This window comes from Chelon labrosus (genome assembly GCF_963514085.1).
Source record: "Chelon labrosus genome assembly, chromosome: 17".
NCBI lineage: Eukaryota > Metazoa > Chordata > Actinopteri > Mugiliformes > Mugilidae > Chelon > Chelon labrosus.
In genome coordinates this window covers 14,641,875-14,660,200 of record NC_140350.1, presented here as the reverse complement: position 1 = coordinate 14,660,200, position 18,326 = coordinate 14,641,875, and the positions used below count along the sequence as shown (strand labels likewise).

The 18,326-nt window shown below is 42.1% G+C and overlaps 1 protein-coding gene across 2 annotated transcripts; it reads left to right on the top strand.

Moving 5' to 3' along the window:
- The first annotated feature begins 291 nt into the window (after nucleotides 1-291).
- postna (periostin, osteoblast specific factor a) lies at nucleotides 292-18,224 on the top strand. Of its 2 annotated transcripts, XM_084564217.1 has the most exons (23): nucleotides 292-550; nucleotides 1,249-1,347; nucleotides 6,042-6,106; nucleotides 6,209-6,366; nucleotides 6,464-6,628; nucleotides 6,728-6,874; nucleotides 7,005-7,146; nucleotides 8,184-8,396; nucleotides 8,504-8,638; nucleotides 8,750-8,898; nucleotides 9,260-9,396; nucleotides 11,194-11,324; nucleotides 11,448-11,578; nucleotides 12,494-12,596; nucleotides 12,692-12,759; nucleotides 12,850-12,895; nucleotides 12,987-13,019; nucleotides 14,880-15,230; nucleotides 15,363-15,392; nucleotides 16,969-17,013; nucleotides 17,217-17,303; nucleotides 17,400-17,435; nucleotides 17,629-18,224. In XM_084564217.1, exons 1-23 carry the CDS (start codon nucleotides 432-434, stop codon nucleotides 17,682-17,684), a joined length of 2,646 nt encoding a protein of 881 aa, XP_084420343.1. In that variant the 5' UTR covers nucleotides 292-431; the 3' UTR covers nucleotides 17,685-18,224. The 2 variants fall into 2 exon arrangements, with proteins under 2 accessions (XP_084420343.1, XP_084420344.1); XM_084564218.1 differs by lacking the exon at nucleotides 16,969-17,013.
- Nucleotides 18,225-18,326: the final 102 nt, after the last annotated feature.

Here is an 18,326-nt window from a genome sequence, read left to right as displayed (position 1 = left end):
TCTGGGATGTGACGGTGGTCAAGAAATCCCTGCAAAAACTCACACGAAACAACATGAGGGAGGAGGAGACAATAAGCTTGTGGCCGAGCCAGAGCTGGAGGAAGGAGTTTGAGTGAGGAGAAGGGTGTGTGAGGGTGAGAGCAGGACGTAATGGTATGGAAACGACAGTGAGAGAGTGGGTGTGTTGGAGAGAGAGCGACAGAGAGAGAGAGAGAGAGAGAGAGAGGCTTGTTGGTATAAAAGCTCCCTCTCTTTAGCGTGCTCCCATATTTCCTGTGTGTTTTTTGGGGGGGTTGTGGGCTTTTGAGTTTGTGTGTGTTTGCGCGTGTGTTTTATTTTTGCGCGTGTGCGTGTGTGTATTTAAAAGGCAAAAGAAGCGTTTGCTCGGCTCGTGCCCTTTGCAGTACAGAGGACTGGTAACTCCACACAGGATGCATCAGCTGCTGGTGGCGACCTTAGTGCTGGTGGCACTCTGCTCCTTGGGGAGCGTGGACTCTTCGGCCTATGACAAGATAGTCTCCCACAGCCGCATACGGGCCCGGAACGAGGGGTAAGGAGATGGGATGTAGGGGGAAGAGGGTGTGAGGGAGGGGGACGCCAAAAATGTAAAGGACAGTGCAACAATGATTTTTACAGGTGATCTTGTTTGTACCACTATGAGCACGTTGGGGCATAAATTGCATGATGAGTTACAGATATGTGCTTATGTCAAGTATGTCTAATTTTCTATTTTAAGGTGTATTTTCAATAATATAGAGAGCACTTGGGATGAGAATGGCCTTAACAGGTCAGCCACATTGATAAAAGTATTGATAAAAGCCAAAATGGAAAATTCAATATTGTGTCTGTCTGACATTCATTCACTCTCCTAAAGTCATCTGCACGCACAAATTTATATTTTATTGGGTATTTTAGTACAGTATTGAAAGATATACAGTATTTGCATGAAATTATTAGTTTCTGTCTTTATTTATTCTGTCTGAGCTATGCATTTAATAAAAAACATAAGAACTCGTATGAAAACATGGGTCTTTGTAAATGGTCTTTTTTTCTTTACCTGCATGCACCTCTCGCATTCACTCCCCCACACCTTCTCATCTTATTGTCCTTTTTTTTCCTCCCCAACTTACCTATCCCCCCTCCTGCCCTCCTGCGCTCACACACCCACCTCCTGCTTTTCACTTTCTTTGTCACTCCCTCCTCACCCTCCCGCCTGCTCTCCCATCTCTCTCCCCCTCCCTCTTCCAGGCCCAATGTGTGCGCTCTGCAGCAGGTCCTGGGGACCCAGAAGAAGTACTTCAGCACATGCAGGAACTGGTACAAAGGCACCATCTGTGGCAAGAAGGCGTAAGTCATCACCGAAACACTCAATGGATCAAATTACCGTGGGTTTTTTTATTATAATTTGCACTGAACTCAAAATGGCCTCACCCAGGGTGAAAGGCTTTCATGCATCCTGCAGATAGAAAGTGATCAGCACTTGAAGTTCCTGAATGTAGATAGGTTTCACCCCTGGACTGACTCCCTTACGTTTTAGTGTGGCTCTATCAGCAGAGGTCGGCTCTGTTTGACCCCATCTATCTCCGCCCTGAGGCTCTCTCTCTCTGCCTCCTCTCGTCTGTAATTATCGCACAGTCATCTCTGAACCTTCACTGAAAAAAAAGATGTGTTGTGCATAATGATTTAAACTATCACCATATACTGTATGTACATATATTTGCTTTCCATTTGCATCTAGATTTCACACTCAGTTTCCAACAATCTCTTCACATAAACTGTAAAACTAGCTCTCCCTTTGTCTTCATTCCCTCCTCCCTTTTCCCCATGTCTGGGCATGCTCTGTCGCCCGCTGGGGTTCACTCAATTGTAGGCCTGGTTTTGTTGTAAGTGCTACTCAGCAGTGATTGATGCTCCCCTCCCAACACGTTTCAGGTGAAAGAAACTGGCCTGTAGGTGCTTTTTGTGTCTGTATGAAGTCAGGTGAATCAAAGCAGGGCGTGTTTCCGCTATTGTTTCACTAGTTTTTTTGGTTTTTGTGCGCGTGCTCGCAAGATTGTGTTGTTCTCAATTTTGAGGGAAGTTATCCTTTGATTGGGCTGTAATATAGTATATAAGTTGTGCAGTTTCTAAGTGGAGAGTTCAGAGCCTCACAGCCATGACGATGGCTGTTTCTGAACTGGTGATGATGATGTTGGTTTAAAATAAGACAAATTGTAACATACTAATGAGCCAAAGTTACAAAAACGTGCACAATGAGCTGATCACGGAAAAATGATGAACCACAGCAGACGGGGTGTAGGGCTCGGCCGGAGCTGTTCGGCCTTGCAGGGTGACTCAAGTGTAAATGGCAAAAAAAAAAAACTGCACACTCTTCCTCACACACTCTCCATCATCGACAAATGTGCAGACAGAAACACACACACACACAAACCTTGTCTCCATCGTGCAATCAACCGTAACACTAATTGCTGTGCAGGTATGCCGGAAAATGAAGAGATAAGAGCGAGAGAGAGAGAGCGAGAGAGAGAGAAAGATATATAGAGAGAGAATAAAAGAGTGGTGAGTGAGGGGTGAGTCATTTTCCCCCTGACACAGAACAGTGGTAGATTACACTGGGATAATATTACATGGAACCACCCTGAAGTTTCTAAAAATGAAAAAAAAGAAAGAAAAAAAAACTAAGGGCAATGAGGGTTTACAAGACAACAGATATGTAAGTGTGATAAATATACCTTTTGTCTTCTGTCCTTTGTGTAATGCATTTAAAATATATGTAATGAATTTCAAAATAAAAGTAACTGCAACATTTTCAGAACACAGATAATACTAATAATTGTCTTAATGTAACTAATCATGGGTAAGTTTAGATTAGTTAACATTTTAAACTGTAAATAGTGGTTACCGGTTGAAAATGAATTACAGTATACATTTTAAAAGGCCGTTTTTAGTTTTTGTTTCTTTTGAGTATTAGCTTTTTCCTCAATTTCCAACTCAGTAGTTTGTCAGTTGTTTGCTACATATGCCTTGGTACATAGCCTGATTTAAACTGCATTTTATATTTCATCAAAAATCCCCTCTGTAAAAACCTCTCGCTCAAATATGTCAGCAAAATGAAACAAGAATTTTGAACTTGGTTTTGCCCTATGTTTATATTTCTGCTCTGGAAACGTGTTAGCACGTGTTAAAATACTTTATTTGCATATTTAATAATAAAATTACAGAAATATAACAGAAATAAGTCCTTATGTAAGTAATTAGCTGGTTGAGTAGTTCATTTGTACCCTAGTTATCTGTAGTGTCTTGCCATAACAAGAATTAAGATTGCTTAAAGTTACAAGTTAAAACATCTGCCCCTAAAAAAAGTCAAATAAAAACTGCAAATAAGGGGTAAGGTAACCAGAAACTGCTCCAAATTTGTCCGTTTTGACTTTTCGCAAAGCAAGTCAACGAGCAAAACATACAGTACGTAATTCACTGGACAGGATTTCCCATCAGCAGTACTGCGTGTTCTCACATTTTCTGTCAGTAAGCAAATAAATAAAAAGGAACAAAAAAATAAATAAAAAATTACAACAGGAAGCGACCCAACGAGGCCATAAACATCTTACTTCTTTATTTCACTCCATCTGTCTGTGGTCACAGTGAGAACATAGTCGAGAGGCAGCGGAGGAAATCCATCCAGCTGTGGTTGTGTCTGAGATGGATTAGGTGTTGATGAGCGATTAGACGAGGCTGTTTGGACATTCCTGCATTTGCTGCGGGCTGGAGTAAGAACACGGTGGTGTCAGGGTACGCTTTGATGGTTAAGCGGCAATACCTGGCGTGAATCTCGAGGAACCGTGATTGCGCGGCACAAATTGCACCGATGTAAATCCTACCTGCACCAAGCGCCTCCTCTTGATGTGATGATGCCTGGGATTTCTTACCGCCTCAATCACCACGTAAAAACTCTCAAATGGAGCCGCTGGTGGTTCAGGTGGTAGCGATTTTCTTCAAAGCTGTGTGTGTTTAGGATACGGGCGGGGAGCAGAGGCTTGTGTCAGAGAAGTTGCAAATGTAATTTCATTAAATCCATTCCCACGTGTAAAAAAGTTAACACACAGCAACTTGGAAGGCGCATTAGGATGCAATTATTACATACCAGCGAAAAACTGGAACGTTTTCATCTAATGCCAGACCCCACCTTGCGTTTCCGTGCACGTACAGTGTGCGTATGTAATCCCATGCCCATGTATTTGCACATCTGCTCATCTGGAAGCCACATTGAGCTGTTTCATGCGGTGACACTGCCAGAGGCCCGGTTGCAGTGTGTGCTGGCTTGTTCTTTCCCCAGATCCATTATCCTGTCAGAGCGCAGCCAGGGAGCAGTGACTTCATGCCTCCCTGACAGCCGGTCGTTGGTGGATATTTATGTATTTTACATTGTAAAGATTAGTGTCAAGGCATGGAGTGATTGGTCTGTACGCAGCGAGGCTATTCGCACTGAAATCATCATCGCACACATTTCCATGAACACAGACAGTGATTAAAGAGGATTAGGGAGGTTTGCCAAAACAAACAGGCCGTTTTCGGAAGTCGAAGGGAGGAAGTTAGTGAGTTGATTTTGTTTTTGTGTGTGATTAATGTGAGCTATGAAGGCAGTAGTTTGCTTTTGCATAGTGTTCTATATCACTACTGTTCATTTATCTGAAAGAAGTGAATTGCACAGAGAAAACCCTGCGTTCGTACTGAAACATGGAAAAACAGCGAGCAGAAATCCTTAAAGCCCTGCCTCAGATGCACTGAATGCGTAATAAGCTCCAAGGAAACGACTCCAAATAAATCTGCTTAGCAAACACACAGAGTCCCAACTGGAACCAATGAAGTGCTTTGGGTTAAACCCCAATTAAACTCATTCATGAGCTTTGTGGTTGAGCGTCCAGCGTTGACTCAACTCCTGGTAGGATGTGTCTGAAGTTGAGAGGTGCCCCGATTGAATATGAAAATGTATTCCTCCGTTAAATCCACATTACTGGCTCGTGGCTGTCAGAATCAGCCTCCTCACACCTCATTCTGTCATTCATAGCCGTTAGCCGTGACTTCCTGTAAACTGATTGAAGAGTGCAGGTCAAAGGTACAGCTCATTGGGCTTCGCTTAGTGTTAGCAGGCCCTCTCTCAGCTTCCTGCCAGGATGTTTTTACTTCTTTGAGCTCTGCTTTCATAAATTGTTATAAGCTGTTCCTTCCACCACAAAACCAAAATCTTTTAAATGGACACAAGTGGTCGACTGTATGTGAAGGTTTGGCGTGTCTTCAGAACTTCCTTAAGAATTGGACGAAAAGCCAAAAGAAGGGGCAAAGGGTGCACCGTTATTAGGATTTCATAATCATTTACAATACTTGACTGTGTCTGAATATAAATACAGTGTGCACCTCTCATTTCCTTTGAGCGTGTCGCTCTAAAATGTTTTCAGGCTTTTCCGTTTGCTGTGTTTGAAGCTGTTGCATTAGATATTGAAACGATATTGGTTGACTCTTTCAAGGCAAATGTCTTGGGCAGGTCTTCCCGGTCACTCTTGCATTCATTTGCCAGCAATTAGTCTACTTGGATGTGTGCGCGCTCTGCCAGTTTTCTTGTGGAGTCGTGTTTACCTTGTCTTTATGTTTTATATTTGACTTCCTTGCTTTTATGGGTGTTTTCTTACACCATCCCTTCCAACTTATTTGGTATCTGGTGAGGAAGCGCTCTTTGCGCAGCCTGGTACCCCCGTCTCGAATGTCTTCACCGCCCTCAGTCCAAGTGTTCGTCATTCTCTCGCAGCTCCAGAGGTTGTTTTTCTTCCCCTCAGCTGTCAGTTCTCGTTATCTGGCAGCTATATTTTGTTTTCTCAACTTGCGTCACACTCGCTCACATTGCATCTTGCGCCATCTTACTTATGAAACATTATAATGTACAGTTCTCTAACTAACAATAAAGTTAAATTGTTTTTTTCAAAATGAACCAATTCACTGAACCGCTCACGTAACTAAGATTTTGTGCTTTTTTTTTGTTTTTTTGGCAGTACGGTCGTATATGAATGCTGTCCTGGATACATGAGGCTGGAGGGCATGAAAGGATGCCCTGCAGGTAGGTGGCTGACCCCAAAGCCCCAGTCGAGTCTAGTAGTAGCAGCTATCAACTCAAAATGTCATTTCGTTTTTATAAAAATTCCTCTTCTCACCCCTACAGTGGCTCCCATCGACCATGTGTATGGTACGCTGGGGCTTACAAAGGCCTCGACCACACAGCAATACTCTGACATATCGAAGCTGAGAGAGGAGATTGAGGGCAAAGGCTCATTCACCATGTTTGCACCGAGCAACGATGCCTGGGAACAGCTGGACCCTGTGAGTAAACTGGATGTCTTAACTTTTGATGTGCACCAATAACATCACGGACACACAATCAGATTTCCTGTAACTCTGTTGGGATTTCCTGTATCAGACCTTGCGTTCTGCACTGGTGAGCAACGTGAACATCGAGCTGTACAACGCTCTTCACTACCACATGGTGAACCGTCGTCTTCTGACCAAAGACATGAAGAATGGCATGACCGTCAAGTCTATGTACAATGACCTGGGGCTCTTCATCAACCACTACCCGAATGGGGTCAGTTTATGTGAATGAGCGCAAGATTGCATCAATACTTGAATTATGTCCATAAAAGTCTGGGATGATCTTTGCGTGAAACATTTCCTCTGTGTGTAGATTGTGACAGTGAACTGTGCCAGGATCGTCCATGGTAACCAAGTGGCCACAAATGGTGTGGTGCATGTCATCGATCGGGTAATCAGCGCCGTGGGTAACACAATTAAAGATGTCCTGGAAGTCACTGATGACCTCTCCACTTTTAGTGTGAGTAAAATGCGTATCATTTTACACTTTACGCAGCAAACTAACCGCATTAACTGTTTGATACAGTCTAGTATCTCACAGTGTGCCAACATGTGACACGTAAAACACTTTCCTGTCTTTTCTTTTCCAGACTGCAGCGTTAGAGTCTGGTATAATGGACAAGCTGGGTGAACCTGGCCAGTTTACTTTGTTCGCTCCAACTGATGAAGCCTTTGATAAACTGAGTCCAGGCTACCTGGAGCGTATCATGGGAGACAAGGAGGTTGTTGCAGGTACGTTGTACATGAGCTACTGTACATCTGGTTAAGTTAAGTTGACTGTGGTGATCCCCAGCTCCACCAGCAGATGCAACTTTCACTTATTCAGTGAAATATGTCAAGATTTTCATAGATAGATAGATGAATTGGCATAAGATATACATCTTTCCCAGTATATATGTCCTAATTAGATTAGCAGTCCCTTCACGTTTCTACTACCGCATAATGTTTTTTGTGAACTGTCTCAAATGCTGGATGGTTTGTCCTGAAATTCACGACAAAGACATGACAATTCATGTCCACTTCAGGCTGAATAATGATTGCTTTGGTGATGCCTTGATTTTTCATCCAGTACCGTCATCAGTTTAAAATGTCAGTTTGTGCAAGCTGACTTCTGTCCAACTATCATAATAATGATAGCAATACCAGCCCCAGCCGCTCTTTGTGTTTAATTCTATAGAGCAAACATCAGCACTTAGATAATTATCAAATTTTCACAAATCAAGGAGTATGCACACACATGTCTCACAAACCACACAGTGCAGCCATAGAACAGCTTGTCTCATTATTTGCACACAAGAATGAGCAAGTCCTCTGAGTGAGTGGTTTTTTCTGGGAACCCAATACGTCCCCAGATAAATTCTCAGACACCTGGCATTCAGACTCTGCTGACCAACCGCACTGGAATAGTTTCCAAAGCAAACGTGATAATTTTGCCATATTTTGGCCAGAGAGGTATTTGGCCTGTACTACAACACTGATTGCGTTTGAATTTTTGTGGGATAGGAAAGGTTTTTCATGTTGTCATTGCATTGCTTTTGCATGCCAGTTTTGCCTGTTTTGTTTGGACTCTCTGATTTAGAAAGAGTCAGAGAGCAGACAGAATATGAGCGGTATTCTGTCTGCTTGCGTGTCAATTAATAATCACAACTGTAAATCCTAAAAAGGATAACCTAGGTTACAGAAATAGCTGCATGCCGCAGGCAAAGTCTAAAGTTTCCAATCTGCTTTTTCATTTTTCTCCTTCTGCCGCCTGCAAACAAACCCCTCAGCCCTGGTGAACTACCACCTGTTGAACAGTGTCCAGTGTGCAGAAGCCATCATGGCAGGAACGGTGTATGAAACCGCAGAGGGCAGCACCATAGAGATCGGCTGTGATGGAGACTCTCTGACTGTAAACGGCATCAAGATGGTGCTGAAGAAGGACATAGTGACCACCAATGGGGTCATCCATCTCATAGACAAGGTGCTCATCCCTGACTCAGGTAAAGCTTTTTTTTGTTTGTTTTAATTATTTAGGTGTTTCATTTTTCTGTGATCACAAGTGTGTGTCAGGTTTTTTTTATTATTATTATTTTATTATTATTATCAGCCAAAGAAGTGATGGAGCTGATGGGAGACAGCCAGAGCACCTTCAACGACATGCTGTCTGAACTGGACTTAGCTGCTGCCCTGGGTGCAAAGACAGAGTACACACTCCTTGCTCCTGTCAACCCTGCCTTCACTAGTGAGTTTAAACAATTAGATCAGCAATATTCATTTCATGCTTTTCACTGACACAATCAATCCGGCGTACACATATCATTTAAAATCTCAAATGTTTCTGCGTGTTTGTCAGCGGAGGTGATGTCAATCGACCAGAGCATGCTGAAACTCATTCTGGAAAACCACATCTTGAAGCTAAAAGTCACACTGAGTGAGCTCTACAACGGACAGCAGCTGGAAACACTGGCAGGAAAACTGCTCAGAGTCTTCATTTACCGCACTGTAAGAACTATGTGTGTGTGTATTGTTGTGTCAGAGTCAAACAGTTAGCAAGACAATGGACCGTACCAGCTTCCATTGGAAATCTGAAACCTATTATAGGCCCTGTATCAAGTGCTAGCATGTTGCTGTCGTTAAACGGGTAATTAGTCCAACTCTTGGCAGAGGAAGTGTTTCTGCTCTCTTGGTTTAGATCTTACAACCAGTTGGACTTCATTTCTTCACAGAAACATTGCCATTATCAGTTTTACTGACTGCAATTAATACTTACAGTGTGAAAGTCCCCTCAAGTAAATAGTTACCAGATTTGCAAAATAGGGTTTTGACCTGTAACTTTACTCTCTCAATGCTCCTCTTGTTATAGGCTGTGTGCATCGAAAACGCATGTATGGTGCGCGGCAGTAAGGAGGGTAGCAACGGAGCCCTTCACCTTATTAGGACCTTGATCAAACCGGCCGAGAAAACAATGTACGAGGTCCTGGTTGCTGATGGACGGTTCAAGTAAGTACTACATTGCACAAACTACAACTGGGACACTTCATCAAACAAGAGAAGTAGTGTTATCCCATGGAAAGACCATAGACAGTATAAAGATAGACAGCTGGCAAAGCCAGTAGTGCGCCCTCTGGTGACTGGCTGCAGTATAGGTCATAAGCTCCTCCTCCCCCATGTTAGTGGGTAGGACTTGGGACCAAATTAAAACACGGAAATACACGTCAAATAAACTTTTTCAAGGATGGTTTCAGTCATTTTAGGTAGTTAACATAATACTGGTGCTTATTCAGGTGTCAATTTTTCGGAGAAGTTTCATTTTAGTTAGTTATTTGACGCTATAGAAACAGGATGTGACATGGTCAAGACTACAAGTTGTCTGGTGGAATTGCAGGCGGGTCATCGAGATCGTGGCTCCACTCTCAGACCGTACTGTGCAGACTCTCGCTCCAAAGTCGCAAGATGGCGCCGCCCATATCACCGGGAAAATAGCATCAGTTTGGCCAATGCAAGCAAGGGGGCACATTGTCCATATTTATACAGTCTATGAGAAAGACCCACTCCCAGTTCAACTTCAGATTTCGGACAGATGGTTTTACAGTACATGACCTTCATGCACTTATCTTCATGCAAAATTTTATACACTAGAAACCATAACATTTTCATTACCCTGCTTCACTGTTGGTATGAGGTTATTCTCTCCAAAAAAGCTGCTCTTGGTTTGCACTAAACATGTCTGCTTTCACTGAGGCCAAACAAATCTCTCTTTGATTTGTTAATCCAGAAAACATTACTCCAAAATGCTTTTTCCCGGGGCTTGTTTTAGGGTTCTCTGAGACTTGTTTTTGAGTTAGCTAGGGTGGTCTGTCCTGGACAAAGCTGGCAGTTGTTTAAAATGTACATCAAATTTTCCTAACAGTGGAATGATGTATTGCAGATTTTTTTTTAAAAGCCCACTGCAAGTGTTTCCAATGGACTCCAAAAAGTGATGGAAAAGGGACAGAATAAAGCTTTGAAGAACAACCGCATCCCTGCCAGGTTCATCACTCCTGTTGTCATTCGCACTACTTGCACTGCGTTGCTGTATTTACTGGTTTGCATGTTTTCCTAAGTTGCACTGAGCTCTCTTGGCCACCGTCATATACTTAACAAAGCGTGAAATGTGTGAATATATCACATTTATTTCGGAATTGTTTCAAATTGGACTGAGTATTTGGACATCTTAATTTTTCACTTGACCATATAGGCTGTAGTGACAGATGATGAATAACTGAGGAAACAGATGTGCAACCCAGTGGGACCACACATGTGCACAGCAATCCCAGCCTGAACTTCAGTGCCAGAACTATTATCCTCTTGACTAAAGTGAATGCCACCTGACTAGTTTTTGATCCAAATGTGACATGAAATCTGGTCTCCTTAAGAAAACTCCTTGTGCCATTTCCTGGTGGAAAAGTTATTGGCTGGTTGGGGTTTGTGCAACCTGAAACACAAACCCTCATGGTAATTAAACAAAAAATATAAAAATACTTTTGTGCAGTATAAAATAAGACTGGTTCCTTCTCTTGCATTGCAAAGTGGTAGCGTCAGAGAACGCCTCATGTGATGCCAGTGACCACAATCCCAAGTTGTGGAGTAAATTGCTTTTGTGGATCATAAAATATAGTCCACCTCTTTCTATGAACCCAAAAGTGTAGCCAGTCTGCTTTTATGGTTCGGCCTCATTTCACTCCGACAGTTTTTTGTGTTGATTCAGCGAATTGATGATTTTCCTATTTTGTTTTCATTTCATTTGAATAAATTTAGGATTTTCCTGTCATTGATGGAGACAGCAGGTCTTGATGAGCTGCTGAAGCAAGAGGGCTCCTACACCATCTTCGCACCGACTGACGAGGCGTTTAAGAGCCTCACTAAAGAGGACCATGCGCTGCTCAAAAGTGCGTACTCCACTGAAAAGATCCCCTAAACTAGCATATTACCATATTTGTTGCACAGATGAGTCAAAGAAAGCATGAAGAATCCTAGCTCTCCTAAAATCATGTTTGTGTTGTCACTGACAGGTGATCTAAATGCTTTGAGAACCATTCTCCTGTACCACTTCAGTAATGGTGTCTTCATCAATGGAGGACTGGAAGGCGGAGTTACCAATCTGCTCAAAACCCTCCAAGGCAACAACCTGCAAGTTATATCAGTATGTCATCATTTGAGTGTGCATTTATGTCTTTAGAGTCTTTAGGGTAGACACTGAACAATCCAACCAGGAGAAACCCATCATGAGAAATGCCTACAGCTTCACCAAAACTCGCACCAGCAACTTAAAGTCAGCACGTCAAGTTTGCTGTGTTTCAATGTACAACCACAAATCATATGAGAAAAATATAGGAAAATGTAAATTAAAGACAAGGCAAAGGAGACAATAACCAAGGGTTGATGATGATTGTTTTATGTTATCAGATTTTAAATGACCACACATAACTTACATACTTCTGAATTATACAATAACGTCAAAGAGTCTGTGATAATACACTTCAAAGCTGAAGAGGTCTCTGGAGAAAAGCCAGAATTAATAAAACCTGGCTTCCTGTCTGCCAGTGCCCACTCTGTCCGTCTTACGTTTCTTTCTGTTTCCTGCTTTTCTCTTGCATTCTTCGGTTTTATTATCATTTCACCCATTACCTCAATTTTGCCCTCCCCCTCTCTGCTATCTCGCTATCGGGTTATCGGTCAAGGTCTCGTATCAGGCCTAGTGAACAACCTTTATGCACACTGGAAAGCTTGTCTGAGGCCACTCAGTCTTCAGTCAGAAAAAAGAGAGGAGACAGTGATTCATAAAAATCTGTGCTTAGGTTTTTAAAGAACTGCGCAGAGGCTGAAACTGACGTGGCTCGATTTGGTGGGTTAGAGGAGGAAAGAGGAAGCAGAAAAGAAACCTAGCAGGAAATTAATAATAAATTGAATTCCCAGATCTCAGTAACAACCAAATACACAGTGGCATTCCTGTTAAGTCTTAAAAGTCAGAAACTGTCAACTGCCAAGCCATTTTAGAAAAGGAAGGAAGTAGTTGCTTAATACCAGTGTAAAATGTATGTTTTTGTGGTTTTCCCAGGTAAACAACTCAATCCATGTCAACTCTGTGGATGTGCCAGACAGTGACCTGATGGCAACTAACGGTGTTGTCCATGTAGTGAAGAATGTTCTCTATCCTGCAGGTGAGAGCAACATACATTAACACGCATCTATGCAATGTGTCGGGGTGCTTTGTGTTGACTTGATACATATCATATGTAATGCATGCTATGTGCAGATCTTCCTGTGGGCCGCCAGGACCTCCTGGTCCTCTTGCAGAAGCTGATTAAATACATCCAGATAAAGGTAGATTGAGGAAAAACATATCCGTGAATGTGTGCAGATCTGTTTTGTAAGGTGTACGCTTTCCATTTGATAATGTTTTTTCTTCTTTAGTTTGTGTCTGGATTTTCTTACATTGAGATCCCACTCACCTTCATCAGTAAGTGTCCTTGCTGCCAATATTGTCTATGATATGCAAATATTGTTGCTTCTGCAACAAGTTAAAACTATTTATTCTTTTTACCTCACAGGGAGAACCATCACAACTACTCATTATATTGAAGGTAAGCCCTATAACTAACCCCATGATTGGAAGATAACTGTGTTTGAAGCTAACTGATGTTCTTTGTTTAAAAATGAGCATCTGCTTCTGAAGTGAAATCCATCCTGCAAACACATGCATGTTGCATGCGTATCATTATTCCACTAAGGCTTCTTCCCAGGTCTCCTTTCTTTTCCTCTCTCTTAGTACCGCTTAAATCCACTTGGACCTCTTGAGATATTTAATCAGTGACTTTAGGAATGAGGTAATTAGGCTGTCAAATCCTAACAGGTTCAGGGACCATAGAGAATCCTTGTCTGTTGCTCATTCAGCTGGGTTGAGTCCAGTGCAGATCCACACAAATGTGAGTGCACCTTAACGTATTGGGTAACATAGGAGAAAAATGAAGTCTTCAAAGGTAATTTGGTATATTATAAGGATTATAGAGCTGGGGCTCCGGGGGGGTTAATGTTTAGTATTTTCAGTTTTATGGAAGAGGTGATTGGAAATGCAAATGTTACACTTTGTAAAGCTTTGATTTAGATTTTCTGCTGTTTTGGTGTAACAGCATTCATCCTCTATGCCCTCTGTTCCATCAAACAAAAGAATGTGAAAAAGACAAATGGTTCTTTGTATGCGCTACTGCTGACAGAGCTTACAAGTAGGCATTGCTTTGTTTTAAAGGTTCAGGAAACAAAAGGTTTACGACTTCTCAACAGGCTCTGTCTATGCCTTTTTTTTAAAGAGGTAATTGAGTGTTACAAACCTGCAACAAATTAGAGTCAACAACTAATGAAAGGTGAAAAGGTATTTATTTAACTGAGCGTAACAACTAGTAATTAAACACAGGAATGTTAGGCATAAGTGTGTGTGTGTGTGAAGAAAGTGTAGATGGAAGAAGTAAAGGAAAACAACACAAAGGAGAGAACTCTGAGGATCGCAGGCCTTTTAAAATTTTGGGCCACTCCCTTTCCAGGTGCAACCTACCAGCTGAGACAGACCCCCTGACACCGACACTCCTAGAAGACAGAGACAGTGAGACAGGAGTGCGTTTTAAAGAGAAGCCTTCCCAGGAGGGTAGCTGCAGATTTATAATGGGCCATTTATCAAGCAGTTTTTCATGAGGCTGAGGTGCTACAGTTGCAATGCAGCATCTTAGGATGTGATTGATGTGTCAACCCCTGAGAATGGCTCATCTTATTAAACCAAGCTAACTATTCTTCATATTGATATACACACTGTCTCATAAATTCAAGTTAAGTCTTTTTTTATTACTAGCATCACTAGGATAATTTATCATGCAGTCACAGTTTTAAGCATAAATTACTAAAATCTCTTAATGACCTGGTTTGAAAGACAGACATAATTCTGGCTCCGATTACTGAAGAAGGTCACGTATCGAGGGACTTCAGGCCAAAGATTAGAAGAACTCCACATTTGCCAGCTTTTATCTCTTCATAACTCAACTCAGAAGCAGGAACCATAAAAGAAGTGAAAGAATGTTCTTGGCTGAGGTTTCTCTTGAAACTGATCCAAAATGGGATTTCTAAGATTTTACAGATTTATCAATCCTTAGATGGGAGTTTACTGACTGATATTTGCATTTTCTATCTAAACCTGTTGTTGAGACCTATCAACACCAACATGTGTCAGCGTTGTTTCCAAAGCAATGCCTTGAAATGAATGACTAAATTAGAAAAGGAAATCCGGCCGTAGAGACCAGCTTACTTGACCTCAGGGCGTAAAAACAGCCAGTGGTGCAATCTAATATCCAGCCTCTGCATGTTCTAATCTGCTTTGATTAATGTGCCTCCAGCAGAGCCATCTGTCAAGGTAACAAGAGTCATACAGACCGAACTGACAACTGAGTTGGTTGTTACAGGAGAGACTGTGGTCACCAAGGTAACCAAGCACATTGAGGAGGAGCCTTCCATCACCAAAGTAACCAGGTTCATCGAGACAGATCCTTCTGCCACCAAATTAACCAGGTTCATCGAGGCAGACCCTTCCGTCACCAAAGTAACCAGGTTCATCGAGGCAGACCCTTCCATCACCAAAGTAACCAGGGTCATCGAGGGAGACCCTTCCATCACCAAAGTAACCAGGGTCATCGAGGGAGACCCTTCCTCCACCAAAGTAACCAGGGTCATCGAGGGAGACTCTTCCTCCACCAAAGTAACCAGGGTCATTCAGGGACAGCCTGGCATTACCAAAGTTACCAGAGTCATTGACGGTACGTTCTCTGTGTTACTAGGAAACGCTTAAATCGCTCATATTTTGAGGGCAAACAATAACATAGAGTAAAGTGTGGATCTCTTGGAGGCTTCGGCATAGATTTGATGACTTGGTTCCTTTACCTTTACAGGGGTTGGCGCAGATGGAAAAAGGATCACGGGTGAGTTTGCCTGATTGTGAAGAGCATGATAGTCTAGACTGAGGAACTTTCACGTTTTAACTGATAACAAATGCATGGCCCTACTGACCAACGATGTGAATTTAATTTCACATTTTCTTGACGATCATCAGTTAATTTAACAGACATGCATCATAATTTCCATGGCGTGCACCATTTACAGAGTACAGATATCTGTAAGCTTAGCCATCCGTGTTTCAGCACCAGCAGTGACTTGGTTATTTTGGCTGCAACTGTTCCAGCTTCCAGCTACGTCTTTATCTTTAAAGCTTGATGTTTTGCTTTCCACTGGTGGTCCAGAATCAAACCAGCTATCCAGATGGTTCATGTCCTATGCTGCCGACGCTGGCAAAGTGCCAGACATAGTTTCCGCTTCTACCCAAGTCCGTCTCTTTAGTTTTCTCAGCAGCTTGAAACCATCCACAATATTCTGAACTTGACTCAGGGGAAAACAAACAAAAGTTTCTCAAGTCAAGTTTACAACAAACAAGAAAGAACACATAAGCTTTAGTGTTTTTTTTATCTCTCTGTCTGTTGGTGGTATTGTGGAACACATAAACATGTCTTTATAGCTTCATTACCCACCCACTAATTGCTACAATCAGTGAAGAAAAGTAAAGTCAGATTTATCCAAACAGACTTTTGGTAGCTTGTTTGTAATTGGATCTGTCCATTCAAATATTTGTGTAAAAGCTTAAGGCTTCCATGGTACAAGAGCGGAACTGCCAACGTTTTAAACCACCTCACAAGTGAACTTATTGTGTGTCTTAACCGACGCATTATATGTGACCTATTTCAATCACAACCAGGTTCGTTTAGCAGGCCAGGGATGGAATAAAGAGGACTAATAAATGTTTAATTGCTGGAGCAGATGTGTTGCAAATACTGTGGAATACAGTCGCAGATAATCTGGGAGAGGCAGCCAGGTATGGGTTGCACAGAAGCCCATTAAGGATGCTACAGAGAGAAAAGGTTTTTTATTTGTAGTCGGTCGCCTGGTTGGGCAAACACAGCCACATAAAGAAAAATCCAAGGGTTTGTACCTGTGGTGCCCCATGATGTGGATGTCTGGTCGTCTCACTACTTATTCATCTGATTTCTTGTCATTGTCTCTATGGCAAGAATGTCATAATTACTCACACTCTGTCTAATTTACGTGTGTGTGTGTGTGTGTGCAGTGTGCAAATTATGAAGTGTAATTTTTGGGAGGCCAACTCAGACCATTTGCTTTTGTGGGTTCAGACGAGCTTTTAACGGCTTTCACCTGCTTATATCGGTGGGGGTAAGACGCTGAATTTCTGTTTTTCTGGTGTGAGATGAGCCATCCTGTACACCGGTACTTTGCACTCTGGGAATTCGTGTGCAGATATGTGTGTGTGTGTGTGTGTGTGTGTGTTACAAAATTTCTGCACATTTGTGCTTGCCTTTGTGTTGGCGGTGGCGGAGGAGGTGTTTTTTACTGGGTACGTGTACCTGTCAGTCTGTCCGTCTGTCAGTCAGTACAGTTGCTAAGTCGTTAAATGACTTTCAACGTCCTTCTCCCGCTGCCCGTGTGAAGGTGGAGGAAGGAACACCATGGTGATCGAGCCTCAGATCATTGCGGGTAGGGTGTCCTTACATGAACGTTTTATACCAAACAGGTTTATTTCATATATTCCTGATCAAATTGTGTTGAATAATCTGCAAAATAACAGACTGCTTCAAGGTGGCAAAGAGGATATGGTGCTTTTTTTACGTGACTCCACACATGAGTGAGTGAAACATTGTCTGCGTTTTGGAAATAATTGCCTTGTTTTCAATGTCCAGGCCCAGACCTCTCCAAGATCACCACCCTCCATGGAGACCCGAATCTGATCAATGAGGAATCAGAGAGAATTACCAAAATTATCAAAGGTGAATACTCATAGCCGCAGAGATTTTGTGAGATGTGTATTTGCATATCCAAGTGTCCACATGCACTGACTGTCTCATTTCCTATTCATTTCTCAGAGGGAGGTAGATTCGCTGCCGCCAGGAAAGCTCCAGGTAAGAGCAGACAACGCATTCAACACAGATGATTGGATGTGACTGAAAAGAGTTTGCAGAAAACCTCTTTCTAACACACAAATGCCCCATAGTTGGATTTTCCTTTCGCAATTTTTCCTTTTCATTATCTTCCACCTATTATTCTGCTCTAATTTCTTAATAAATTCAGTCCCCTCTGCCTTATTGTTTGCAGCTGGAATGAGGAGGAGAGCAAGACTGGCCAGGCGTCACCACAAGCCAAGGGAGTGAATCCAGCAGAGAGAAAGCACCCTCGGGCTCACCGCAGAGACTGAATGCATCTCCGGCGCTCCTGGACGAGTGTTGGACTTTTAAAAGAAACTGTGGACCAATAGGCAGAGATCAAATCAATCTCACGTTTTCTTTGTCCATGTTTACTATTCCATCTGGACCATACTGTATGTGATAGACATGATGTGTAATAGCTATGCAATGACGTTAGAATACCCTTTTTGTAAGTGATGTAAGTTTGCAAGGGAAATAAGAAGCTTTACCATGGGGTGAATGGGGGTGAAATATATTCTACCACAGAGATTTTTTTTGTTTGTTTTTTTTGGTTTACCTTTGTTTTTTTTGTTTCTTTTTAACCATGTCCCTTTGTAAACAGATTTCTAGGGAAGGTTTTTGTATGCTTTTGGTGCTCGCATCCTGTACAATGGATGCGTTTTATTGAATACGAGAAACAGTATTTTACTACCATTGAATGCTGTGTTGTACCTTTGTAAATTTTGACTTGGTAAATAAAAAACACAATGCATTTTTTCTTCTTGACTGCTTCATGCTTTTGAATGTGAGCTTGACACTTGCATGTCAACACACAACTGGCCCTCACAGTCATACATATTCATGCCTCAAAAATATGTCTTTAAAGAA

What these genes read in the sequence shown, in the direction of transcription:
- postna (XM_084564217.1), top strand. Translation starts at nt 432, where the DNA reads ATGCATCAGCTGCTGGTGGCGACCTTAGTGCTGGTGGCACTCTGCTCC. An exon ending in GTTGCTGATGGACGGTTCAA is followed by an intron (nt 9,397 to 11,193) that starts GTAAGTACTACA and finishes GAATAAATTTAG; the next exon opens with GATTTTCCTGTCATTGATGG. An exon ending in TTAAATACATCCAGATAAAG is followed by an intron (nt 12,760 to 12,849) that starts GTAGATTGAGGA and finishes TTTCTTCTTTAG; the next exon opens with TTTGTGTCTGGATTTTCTTA.